The sequence below is a fragment of the Bombina bombina genome, chromosome 7 (assembly GCF_027579735.1).
Source record: "Bombina bombina isolate aBomBom1 chromosome 7, aBomBom1.pri, whole genome shotgun sequence".
In the NCBI taxonomy this organism is placed as follows: Eukaryota; Metazoa; Chordata; class Amphibia; order Anura; family Bombinatoridae; genus Bombina; species Bombina bombina.
The window spans coordinates 287,111,602-287,125,662 of NC_069505.1; the positions used below are offsets into that span (position 1 = coordinate 287,111,602).

At 38.6% G+C, this 14,061-nt stretch overlaps 1 protein-coding gene across 3 annotated transcripts in view; it reads left to right on the top strand.

Annotated features, from left to right (window-relative positions):
- The first annotated feature begins 5,298 nt into the window (after positions 1-5,298).
- CHCHD6 (coiled-coil-helix-coiled-coil-helix domain containing 6) overlaps positions 5,299-14,061 on the top strand; it is a 717,658-nt gene continuing 708,895 nt past the window's right edge. For all 3 annotated transcript variants that reach the window (XR_008403230.1, XM_053720835.1, XM_053720836.1), the window contains exons 1-3: positions 5,299-5,434; positions 10,056-10,197; positions 12,417-12,486. Coding sequence is in view for 2 of the 3 variants with exons in the window: in XM_053720835.1 (XP_053576810.1) it covers positions 5,351-5,434; positions 10,056-10,197; positions 12,417-12,486 (296 nt within the window). In the remaining variant the exon portion in view is untranslated. The remainder of the gene's footprint in view (positions 5,435-10,055; positions 10,198-12,416; positions 12,487-14,061) is intronic.

Sequence of the window (14,061 nt, forward strand, 5' to 3'; positions counted from 1 at the left end):
AACTGAGAAAAGTCAAGCGTGCAGCTGCCAAGATGCCACTTGCCACCAGTTTGGCCATATTTCAGAGCTGCAACATCACTGGAGTGCCCAAAAGCACAAGGTGTGCAATACTCAGAGACATGGCCAAGGTAAGAAAGGCTGAAAGACGACCACCACTGAACAAGACACACAAGCTGAAACGTCAAGACTGGGCCAAGAAATATCTCAAGACTGATTTTTCTAAGGTTTTATGGACTGATGAAATGAGAGTGAGTCTTGATGGGCCAGATGGATGGGCCCGTGGCTGGATTGGTAAAGGGCAGAGAGCTCCAGTCCGACTCAGACGCCAGCAAGGTGGAGGTGGAGTACTGGTTTGGGCTGGTATCATCAAAGATGAGCTTGTGGGGCCTTTTCAGGTTGAGGATGGAGTCAAGCTCAACTCCCAGTCCTACTGCCAGTTTCTGGAAGACACCTTCTTCAAGCAGTGGTACAAGAAGAAGTCTGCATCCTTCAAGAAAAACATGATTTTCATGCAGGACAATGCTCCATCACACGCGTCCAAGTACTCCACAGCGTGGCTGGCAAGAAAGGGTATAAAAGAAGAAAATCTAATGACATGGCCTCCTTGTTCACCTGATCTGAACCCCATTGAGAACCTGTGGTCCATCATCAAATGTGAGATTTACAAGGAGGGAAAACAGTACACCTCTCTGAACAGTGTCTGGGAGGCTGTGGTTGCTGCTGCACGCAATGTTGATGGTGAACAGATCAAAACACTGACAGAATCCATGGATGGCAGGCTTTTGAGTGTCCTTGCAAAGAAAGGTGGCTATATTGGTCACTGATTTGTTTTTGTTTTGTTTTTGAATGTCAGAAATGTATATTTGTGAATGTTGAGATGTTATATTGGTTTCACTGGTAAAAATAAATAATTAAAATGGGTATATATTTGTTTTTTGTTAAGTTGCCCCTAAACTAGCTATAACTAAAAACAAACTAAAAACTACTTCCAAAACTATTCAGCTTTGATATTAATGAGTTTTTTGGGTTCATTGAGAACATGGTTGTTGTTCAATAATAAAATTAATCCTCAAAAATACAACTTGCCTAATAATTCTGCACTCCCTGTATATTTCCCTATGTTCTTTCCAGAGGATGTTTAAAAGAAGCACTGCCAATCCAGCTTCACATTTAAGCCTTTAGGTGTTAATGTATCGAGTTCATATGTCCATCTTGATTTCCTCTGTAGTAAGATGTTGCCCCTGTCTCCCCCTCTCCTTGGGGCCGGGACATGATCTATCAGTGTGTACCGAAGATAACAAACATTATGTCCACTCTCTAAGAATTGGCGGGCCACTGGTTGGTCAGACTGTCCCTTTTTAATGGCCGCCCTGATTGAGCTTTTATGATTGGCCATCCGTATCCGTAGATTATCACCAGTTTTACCCACATAGAACAAACTGCACGGACAGTGTAGTAGATAAACTACATGGCTTGTGGTACATGTCATCCTGTACTTATGCATATACCTCTTTCTGCTCCTTGGGTGATGGAAGAATTTGCCTGTAATCAACCAATTGCAAGTGGTGCACCCACTGCATTTATAGCACCCGGCTTGGCTTCCTCCAACCATGTACTTGTGGAGTAGCAGTGTACTGGGTCTGTAAGTTGTAAGATATCTTTAAGGGATTTACCCCGCCAATATCGATCCTTGGATCAGTAACTTCCAATTGTCCTTAAGGATAGCATTTAAGCCATTTTTATCTGCCGCATATGTAGTGACCAGCGTCATCTTCTCCTGCTCTAATCCAGGGTCATCTCGTATTCTTCCAGCTTCACTTGAATTTACTTCCCTGATGTGCTGTTCCAATACTTGATTTTGGTAGCCTCTCCTTAGGAAACGCTCCTTCATTTCATCAGTCTGCTTCTCTGTCCAGTTTGCATCTGTGTTGTTCCTCTTAACCCTTACAAACTGGGACTTAGGTAGAGCCCTCTTGAGTGCTGGGGGGTGACAACTGGTTGCCTCCAGGAGGGAATTCCTATCCGTAGTCTTACGAAACAGGGTTGTGCCCAGCCTTTCTTTATTCTTGAAAATCTTTAAGTCTAAGAATTCAATCTCCTCCTGGTTCCAATTCATCTTAAATTTAAGCGTGCTGTGTTCAGTATTCAATTCACTGAACCAGGTGAGCAGATCTTCCTCACTTCCAGACCAGATTATTATGAGGTCATCTATGAATCTCCTGAAGTATATGATCTCCTCCCTCTTGAAACATTCTGTGCCATTATTTTCAAATTCAGACATAAAAAGGTTTGCATAAGATGGGGCCACATTGGACCCCATCGCTGTTCCCATTAACTGCTGAAAAAATTGCCGCTCAAACCTAAAGTAGTTTTTCTTTAGGCAAGTTTCTAAGAGGTCCAGGATGAACTCTACTGGTGGTCCCACATAGGGGCAGCTCAGCAGTTGTTTGTTTCCTTATCGCTGCTAAGCCTTCATTATGAGGTATTACTGTATAAAGGCTAGTAACATCCAAGGTCACTAGCCATTCTCCTCCTTTTAGTGAGACCCCCGTAAGTGATCTGATGACGTCATTTGAATCTTTTATGTAGGTCCTCATACTTTGTACATGTGGTTGCAATATGCTATCAACATAGATAGCCAAAGGTTGTAGTAGTGAGTCAACAGCTGAAACAATTGGTCTACCGGGTGGCCTCTCCATGCTTTTATGCACTTTGGGGAGTGTATAGAAGATTGGTGTTTTCGGATAGTCCTTTATTAAGTAATTCACAGTGTCTTGTGTGATGATACCATCCTCCAGGGCTTCTTTGAGATAATCATCAATTTCTTTCTTAAACCTGGTGGTTGGGTCCCTTGGTAGTCTGGAGTACACCCCTTCATCACTTAATTGTGTGAGGATTTCATTCCTGTAGTATGCATAGTCAAGCAGCACCTCCTTTATCTGCTTTCCTAATAACTATTGTTTTATCCTTTGTTAAAGCTCTCATAGAGTCTCTTTCTGCTTTATTTAGGTTAAATCTTACCTGCTGCTGTTGATTCTTTATAGACTCCTGCATTTCCTTTTCAAGTACTCTGCTAAAGGTTTGAATGTTAGGGTTATTGCTTTTGGGATAAAAAGAGCTTTTCTTTTTAAACTCCACTATGTGATCAGTCTTACTTAGACCAAAATGTTCTTTTTACCTTAACATTCTCTGAAACCTCTGTATGTCCACATGTAAGTCAAAATAATCAGATAATCCTGTTGGCACAAAGGATAGTCCTTTCTTCAGTAGCGTCAAATCAGTCTCTGATAGTGTCCTCTGACTCAGGTTGATGACAATGTTATCCTCTTCTACCGTCTCTGGCGTGGTGGTCTTCCTCTTGTGTTGCCCCCTCCTCGGGTGGAGGCGTCCCCTCTGGCGTTTTTTGATCTAGTGACAACTCCTTCCTGGTATTGTGCTCCACTCTGTATCCTCCCTTCTGCTACATTATCAGAGTCAGTCCCTGAGCCTGAACTGTCAACCGTCGCCAAATTAGCTGGTCTTCTTGCCCTAAATCTTCTGGGCCGGTATTCGCTTATGCGTTGTCGTTCCTCTGGTTTCAGGGTCCACTTGTATACCTTACATTCACGATAATCCTCTTGTACCGCCTCAAATTTTCTATTCTTAAAGGCCGTCAGTTCCTTCTGGTATTGATTCAGTTGTAACTGTAGTTTTTTCAACCCAATCTTCCTCTCCTCTCTGTGTTAGTACTTCTTCATTCTCAGTGGTATAGGCCTCTATCTCTATTTTCAGTTGTGAAATTAGGCCTCTTACCTCCTGTATTACTAATAAGATAAGGTCCAGGGCACATTTATTCAAAATATTGCACCATCTCTCACAAAAATTCGGATTATTCCTCCCCAATGTTGGTACATTTATTATTCTAAATCCTCTGGGTATAAACCCTTTCCGATAGTACTCTGAGAGATACTGGCCATGCAACTCCAAGTCTTTTTCTTTTTTCTTTAGTTTTAGCAAATGGGATATAATGTGTTCATCTGGTTTTTCTGCTGGGCCTGTGGTTAGTGTCTCAAATAGGATCTCCTGAGCATACTCCTCCTATTGGAACACTTTAGCTCCTAAAATAGCCCCACTATTTGTTCCTTCTGTATTTGCCTGTACCGGTTGAGACATGCTGCAGAAAAAAATGGTGCTGAACAGTATACCAGTATAATATACTCTTACTTCTCTTTGGGTGCTTAAAAACAATCTTTTACAAACAATGTCATATGGTATAGCACTCTCAATTAATGTCCGGGGTGCACGGCATAAAAGAAAAAAAAAAGAAAAAATTCACATAATCCAGAAAAAAGGCAGGCACTCTCCGTTATAAATCCACAAAATTTTACTAGGTGATGTTTTGGGGTTTCACCCCCGTCCTCAGATTTACATACATTGTGTTAACAAACATTTCATACTTATACATTTACCCCACACCATTTGCATAAATAATTAATCAATAACATAATTAACATTTCTACTGTGTGTGTGTATGTATATATATATATATTGTGTGTATATATACTATACATATTTGTGTTTGTATATATACTGTATATATATATATATATATATATATATATATATATATATATATATAGTCTATTCCATTTGGAGGTACCTTGCAAAGTGCTTTATCATGATGTTTGTTGTGATGTTTTTTCCCCATTTTGAGACCATTCTAATTCATTATAAAAATCAGTTTTATCACAGTATTCTAGAATTTCTAGTCCAAAAATCTGGATGAATTTGCTAAATATTACTTAACAATCTGTATAAATATAAACATACATATTTTTATTATGTGATTATAAACTGGGTTGAAAATAAAATTGATATACACCAGAACTTGTCACTGCACCAATACCAAACCTGGAAGGAATAGGTGCCAGGAACAGAATATAAATCTCCGGTGGCTGTGAGTGACCCTTGTGCCATGTGGCACCAAGCTGGGCACCCAGCGGTAAGCTGCCAATAATACTCAGCCAGATCCCTCCTATTCTAGAGTGACTGGGGCATAACTAACTAGCTGGCATTATGTCCAGAGCATCCCAATAAACCCCTACTCGAGTGACCCACACCAGGAACATTACACGTCAGACACACACAATGACAGCTCACACACCCACCCAGACACTGGCACACAACCAAATAACTACATATACCGAGATGCTTAGCGCTGTCTCGCTGATTCGTGATTGGGTTACCGATTAACCTGAGCAGTGATTGGCTGGTACTTTGTGCGTTTTATCCAATAAGTGTTTGTGCTGTCCGCACACGCGCAGTGCAGTCTGTACGGTGCTGCTTTCTGGTGCTTGTTGCCCTAGTGACTATGGGGGGCTCGGGGAGCACCGGGAGGAAAGTGTCATTTGGCCTTGACGATGAGGACAGGGTGCGGGTGCTGCGGGGAGTCAGGGTGAGCAGGGGCGTGGGGGGAGCTGCAAGGGAAGTACACTAAGTAATGTTTGTAAGACCCTCAGGGTAATGCACCTAGTAACCCCAAATAATGCATGCAACACCCATAAAATGATGTACCTGTGGCCCAAAATTATACATGTAACACTCATTAAATTATCTACCCAGTAACCCCAAATAATGCATGTATAACCCATAACCTTATCTGTACCCAGTGACCCAAACTATACATAAAACACCCATTTAATTATCTACCCTGTAACCCCAAATAATGCACGTATAACCCATAAAATTATGTACCCAGACCCAGTAACCCCAAATAATGCATGCAACACCCATTAAATTATCTACCCAGTAACCCAAAATAATGCACATTATGTACCCAGTGACCCAAACTATACATAAAACACCCATTTAATTATCTACCCAATAACCCCAAATAATGCATGTAACACCCATAAAATGATGTACCCATTGACCCCAAATTATACATGTAACACCCATAAAATGATGTACCCAGTGACCCCAAGCTATACATACAACACCCATGAAATTATCTACCCAGTAACCCTAAATAATGCATGTATAACCCATAAAATTATGTACCCAGTGACCTAAACTATACATAAAACACCCATTCAATTATCTACCCAGTAACCCCAAATAATGCATGTATAACCCATAACATTATGTACCCAGTGACCTAAATTATACATAAAACACCCATTTAATTATCTACCCAGTAACCCCAAATAATGCACGTATAACCCATGCAATTATGTACCCAGTGACCAAACTTTACATAAAACACCCATTCAATTATCTACCCAGTAACCCCAAATAATGCATGTAACACCCATAAAATTATGTACCCAGGAACCCCAAATTATACATGTAACACCCATTAAATTATCTACCAGTAACCCCAAATGATGCACGTATAACCCATCAAATTATCTACCCAGTAACCCCAAATAATGCATGTATAACCCATAACATTATGTACCCAGTAACGCCAAATAATGCATGCAACACCCATTAAATTATCTACCCAGTAACCCCAAATAATGCATGCAACACCCATTAAATTATCTACTCAGTAGCCCCAAATAATGCACGTATAACCCATAACATTATGTACCCAGGGACCCAAACTATACATAAAACAACGTAGGCAACGTATTATTTAAATGGGACAAGACTTAGCCAAACACAGGAGGAAAGGGATTTGGGGGTAGTAATAGATAACAAGCTAAAGATGGGAGCACAATGCAGGGCAGGAGCTTCAAAGGCTAATAAGATACTAGCATGTATTAAAAGAGGCATTGACTCAAGGGAGGAAAGCATAATTCTGTCACTATATAAATCCCTGGTAAGACCTCACCTTGAGTATGGAGTGCAGTTCTGGGGACCAATCGCAAAAAAAGATATTGCAGAACTAGAAAAAGTTCAGAGAAGGGCCACAAAGCTCATAAGGGGATTGGAGAATTTAACCTATGAGGAGAGGCTAGCCAAACTGGGTCTGTTTTCTTTAGAAAAAAGGAGCTTAAGAGGTGACATGATTACTTTATATAAATATATTCAAGGCCCATATACAGAGATAGCAGAAGCTCTGTTTATTCCAAGAAAATTGTTTGTGACCAGAGGTCACAATTTAAGGTTGGAGGAAAGGAGATTTAATCTCCTGCAACGGAAACGTTTTTTCACTGTAAGAGCAATAAAATTGTGGAACTCATTACCAAAGGAGGTAGTGAATGCCAATACCCTAGATACATTTAAAAATTATTTGGATACATTTCTGTCTATAAACAAAATTCATGGATATGATTGCTAGTATTAAATGGGTCACCTTTTAGTGGGATTATTTCATCTTAACTGGAGCTTTTTGTATATATTTTGGATTTGTATAGGTTGAACTCGACGGACTTCGGTCTTTTTCAACCTCATCTACTATGTTACTATGTTACCCATTTAATTATCTACCCAGTAACCCCAAATAATGCACGTAACACCCATAAAATGATGTACCCAGTGACCCCAAATTATGCATGTAACACCCATTAAATTGTCTACCCGGTAACCCCAAATAATGCACGTATAACCTATAAAATTATGTACCCAATGACCCCAAATAATGCATGCAACGCCCATTAAATTATCTACCCAGTAACCCAAAATAATGCACGTATAACCCATAAAATTATGTACCCAGTGACTCCAAACTATACATACAACACTCATTAAATTATATTCCCAGTAACCCCAAATAATGAACGTATTACCCATTCAACTATGTAAACAGTGACCCCATATTATACAAGTAACACCCATAAAATTATGTACCCAGTGACCCCAAATAATACATGTACCACCCATAAAATTATGTACCTAGTGACCCCAAATTATAAATGCAACGCTCATTAAATAATGTACACAGTGACCCCAAATAATACATGCACACCCATAAAAGTATGTACCCAGTGACCCAAAATAATACATGTAACATCCATTAAATTATGTACCTAGTTACCCTAAATTATACATGTAACACCCTCAGTGTAATTCACCCAGTAACCCCAAATAATGTATTCAACATCTATTAAATTATATACCCAGTGACCCCAAATTATAATGTAAACACTCATTAAATTATGTGCCCAGTGACCCCAAATTATACATGTAACACCCATGAAAATATGTACCCAGTGACCCCAAATTATGCATGCAACACCCATTATATTATGTACCCTGTGACCCCAAATTATACATGCAACACCCATAAAATTATGTTCCCAGTGACCCCCAGTTATACATGCAGCACCCATTAAATTATGTATCTAGATTCCCTAAATTATAGATGCAACACCCTCAGTGTAATGCACCCAGTAACCCCAAATTATTCACAGAGCACCCTCAGTGTAATGTAAATGCACCCAATAACACCAGTTAGTGCATGCAGTACACTCTATGTGCCAGTTTATAAATTCATATATCTCTGTAAAGTTTATGGATTTGTTTGATTATTACAGAGGGTACAGTAGGTGCAAAAGATCTATGTCCCCTACAGCTGTCAAGCAGAACGGTGTAGACATTTGGGCTGTATGTGTGTCTAGAGATTTCTGATAGTGTCTTACCTAAATACTTCCCCTGGAAAATCTCAAAAACTGCCAAATTTATTTACTATCATTTTTCTGGGCTTGTAGTAATTCTCAGTTCAATGTTTAGTGCCAAAATTCTTCAGTTCTGATTTACCATTCACACGATATTGGAATTTTTAATGTGATGTTTGACTGCTTGGTAGTCTGTCACCACTTGTCAGTATTATTGATAATTAACTGCAACTGTAGCGCTCCTATATCCGCCAGTAACATATTAGCAATATTATTAGATTTGACAGTTTGCACTTTGCCTGCGGTTTTCTGTTAATCGCAATCATAAAGTATGAGTCTATAACATATAATCAATAAAAAATATAGTTACATAAACAGTTGTTCATATATCATTATTCCAGGATTTTGGTAAATATATTCATGTGTTTTATATTTTTATGAAACAAGTTTCCTACTCTGGTTGCTGTATTCCCTTCTAGTGGCAATACTGAAGAATTACAGGCTAATCCCCAGTAGCTGGAGTGTGTGTGTGTTGAAAGGAAATTACAGTTTGTGACATTATTATCGGTTATTTATAAGGACCTCAGGCTGCACAGCAGAAAATGTAATACACTAAATCCTAACTAAGGACCCGTTCATACTTCCCATGAGTTGATCTTTATAAGCAAATGCGTCTAACACATTATTTGCTATGAAATTACAGCTATCACAATTCAATAGACTTAATAGGAAAGTGAAAAGGATTTAGTGGAGTTTAGAGCCAAAAGTGTTTGCAAAATTGTTCCATAGCCACTTTCTAACTATTAAAAGCAAACAGGCAGCTGGAAGTTATTTATTGCCATGAAATTCTGGCGCATCACATTTGATATTACTAATGTTTTCATACGCTGGTGAATTTAGCTTCATATAACTGGATAAGGTATAAGAGCCCTGATGAAGTGCTGAGGTTGCGGCACAAAACGCGTAGGCCTGTTGTAAAGGTCTGTTGACTAAGTGTGACTGTGACTTTTTTGTACTTGGATGTTTTTAACTTTGAACAATAATTGTTGAGTTTTAACTTTCCCCACGGACGTTTACCCGGATCTTTTTTGTACCTGGTTATATTGCTAACTTCACCACATGTTCACAGGGAGAAATAAACATGTCTCATTATTTTAGTCTGATCATTTGTTTGATTTTACAGATGTTCTGCTGCTGCCTGAAAATTTGCCTGTCCCTTAGTTGGGAACTTATAAGCACCATCTATTTTCCATTCAACAGAGGTTACTAAATTTGTTTCAAACATGGGGGCAAGTGAGCCAATTGTGGAGATGGCTGCACACAATGTACCGGGAAGGGATGGCTGTTTGTATATACAGTAGACTGATCTAGAACATTATGAGTACAGTGTTGGGAGCTTGAGATCCTGGAATTGTTCCAGCTCTGTCTTATGTTCTCATTACAATTTGCTTTAGTGCGTTCCTGTGACCGTTCTAGGCACTAACAAAACTTGTGTTTGTTTCATGGCTGCAGCTTTCGGATGACGTTGTCAGTCGCATGAAGGATCCTTATGTGTTTCCTGCGGAACAGAAAACATCAAGTACTTTGAGGTCCTCTCCGTCTCTGCCATCATCCCCTACCACTAATGACTCTGAAGGCAAAGCAAAAACTGAGGGTACAGACCCCCCCTTTTTTTTTACTGTGAAGACCTATGGTTCCCAAACTTGTTCAGGTCACTGCCCCCTTGGTTCTATAAACCCACCATAGGCACCCCTTGACGTAATCCATACAAATACTATTCAGACCAGCAGTGCACAACCCCTAATCAAGAAAGTGACACAATATAAAGGAGTAACAACACATCAGATCACACACTGACTGCCTATTGTTAAAGGGACATAATACTCATATGCTAAATCACTTGAAACTGATGCAGTTTAACTGTAAAAAGCTGACAGGAAAATATCACCTGAGCATCTTTATGTAAAAAAGGAAGATATTTTACCTCACAATTTCCTCAGCTCAGCAGAGTAAGTTCTGTGTAAAAAAAATATACTTCAGCTGTTGCTCAGCTGCAGGTAAAAAAAAATTAAGAAATAAACAGCAGCCAATCAGCATCAACAGTGCTGAGGTCATGAACTATTTTACTGTGATCTCATGAGATTTTACTTAACTCTCATGAGATTTCATAGTAAACTTCCTTAAACTTAAAGGTACACTAAAACCAATTTTTTTCTTTCACGATTGAGATAGAGCATGCAATTTTAAGCAACTTTCTAATTTACTCCTACTATCAATTTTTCTTCGTTCTCTTGCTTTCTTTATTTAAAAAGCAGGAATGTGATGCATAGGAGCCAGCCCATTTTTGGTTGAGAACCTGGGTTATACTTGCTTATTGGTGAGTAAATGTAAGCCTCCAATAAGCAAGCGCTATCCATGGTGCTGAACCAAAACTGGGCTGGCTGCTAAGATTTACATTACTGCTTTTAAAATAAAGATAGCAAGAGAACGAAGAAAAATTGATAATAGGAGTAAATTAGAAAGTTGCTTAAAATTTCATGCCCTATCTGAATCATGAAAGAAAAAAATTGGGTTCAGTGTCCCTTTAATAGGGAAATAAGATGAGTGTGCACGAAAGCTCGCTCCTTCCGCTGTCCCGGGACAGGCATACTGATTTGCTGCTTAGAAGTAATTTACAATGGGATGTGGCTACTGAGGAATTTTTGAGGTAAAATATCTTTCTTTTTTACATAGAGATGTTCAGGTGATATTTTCTAATCAGTTTTTTGCAGCTATGCTGCATTACTTTCAAGTGTTTCAAAATTTGGGTATTATGGCCCTTTAATGAATAAACGGCTACACAGTGTTTCAATAAATACTGACCCTGCTTCTTTATTGCATATTAAACATTTCCAAATTTTAATAGAATTGTTTAAATATTATTAAAACTGTATTATCTTTTTCTTCTTATACCAGCTTTTTAAATTAACTAGTCAGTGTGCAAGAATCTTATAAACTACATCTAGTAATTACTTCACTGTTCGAAAATTGCTAATCTGATAGATGGGCTTGATGAAGTGATAACAGTTTACCAATCTCTGGTTTATGTCACTAAGCAGGGGCCTTAAATCTCCATAGTCGACTACCTGTAGTTGTACTTCTGCAACAATAAATCATCTTTATAGAAAGTGTATTTTGCTTACTTGAAACCCAAATTGTTTCTTTTGTGATTTAGAAAGAACAAGGAATTTTAAAGTACTTTCTAATTTATTTCTATTATCTAATTTGCTTCATTCTCTTGATATCCTTTGTGGAAAAGCATATCTAGATAGGCTCAGTAGCTGCTGATTGGTGGCTGCATATAGATGCCTTATGTGATTGGCTCACCCATGTGCGTTGCCTTTTCTTCAACAAAGGATATCTAAAGAATAAAGTAAATTAGATAATAGAAGTAATGGAATGTTTTTTAAAATTGTATTCTCTATCTGAATCATGAAAGAAAATTTTGGGGTTTATTGTCCCTTTAAAGGACAGGAAACAACAACATTTTCTTTCATGATTTGGATAGAACATACAATTTTAAACGCCTTTCCAATGTTCTTCTATTATCAAATTTGCTTCATAGAAAGCGACAAGTTGTTTTGTTTTGTTTTGCACATCTATGGTAAAGCACAACAAATTACTATAATTATACTTGGAGGACTCACTAGCATCCTCTTCCACTGCCCCCAAAGGTAATCCCAGTGCCCCCTTCCATTACTTATGCCTATTAGTGCCCCCTTAGTAATCCCACCGTCCCCAGGGGGCAGTACCGCTCACTTTGGGAACCACTGGTGTAGACATTTCTTACTCTGTTAGAAAAATATCAAGTAGTTTCTTATTTCTTTATTGCAGGATCTCACCAAAAAACTACACAGGGTGAAAGAAAGCAACCTCCAGAGACTGATGAGGATTTATACAGACGGTGAGCAGGATATATTAATGTTTAGGAGCCCTAGTCACTTAGCTATGTGCGATTGCTCCTATGGAAGACCATGCAGGTCACATGTACCCTGTATGAAGCTCATTGATTGTCTTGCTGGGACTTATAGTTCCTGAGTTTTCTGTTTCTTTTTCTGTTTGTTCAGCTACGTCTTGTTTTACGCACACGGCTGTTTGGGCAAAGACACTACTGCCGCTAGGTCACCACAGCACACGACTAGTTAACTGTTAAATGAGAACCTTAAGCAATGAGGCTGATTATGGGCCAGATTACAAGTGGAGCGCTATATTATCGCACGCCCACAAACGCAAAATTTACTTGTTTGCGGGCGCGCAATAATTAACCAGCCATTGCAATGCAAGTGGCTGATTATTGCTACCGCGAGCTCGCAATTAGCTCTCAGAAAATTAACCAGAGATCCGATCTCTGGTTAGTTTTCTAAAAGATCCCCAAATGCCCTCAAAATAGAGGGTATTATAGTTTTGTATTAAAAAAAAAAGTAGTTCTCCTGAAGTACAAACATTTTTGTTCTAAGAGCCACTAGTTATTTATTTCATATGTCCCTTATACTGGCTTTTGGAGTACTAAACTTAATTAACACTCACTAGCTCCCCACCCCCCACATTCAGAGCCCACATCAGGGTTCAATTTAGGTGAACTATTTTCACCCCAAACTCCCTCATTTTACCCATTCTTCCCTTTTGATCCCCTTCCCCAAAAATATTGTATATAGAAGTGTGCGTTCCTCAATGGTCAGACCTATATTGGTTTCATTTTTATGACTAACTGGACTATTATAGCCTAGTTTGACCTTGGGGGCGTAGGTATCCTATCTATTGATTTTGTATGTATTCAAGGGACCTGCGAGTCCTATTCAGTGTTTGACTTTGTTGTACCTTTTTATTAAATAAACTGCACTAGGCAGTTTTTGGGGTCTAAAGTTGGTGGGAGTGGGGTGTTAGAAAAATAACAGGACTGAAAAGTGCCTTTACATTGGGATCTATGGGAACTGTGTGTTCCCAGTAAAAATATATGTATATGACTATATACATATATATTTATGTGTTAATATATGTATATACCCATATTAAATGGATAGTAAACCCCAACATTTTATTTCCTGATTTGGAAAGAACATACAATTTTAAACAACTTTCCAATTTACTTCTATTCAAATTTGCTCCATTCTCTTGTTATCCTTTGCTGAAGGAACAGTATTGCACTACTGGCAGCAAGATGAACACATCTAGTTAGCCAATCACAAGAGACAAATGTTTGCAGACACCATTTAGCGGCATCTCCCACTGGTGTATGATATGTGCATATTTATTTTTAACAATGGATACTAAGAGAACAAAGCACATTTGAAAATAGAAGTGAATTTAAAAGTGTCTTAAAATTGCATGCTCTATCTGAATCATGCAAGTTTAATTTTGACTTTCCTATCCCTTTAACACATAAATATATATGTATATAGTCATATACATATATATTTAAAAATATGCTGCCATCACTGCGCTACTTACCCCCTTCGCTGCGCAAGGTTCTGAGCCTATG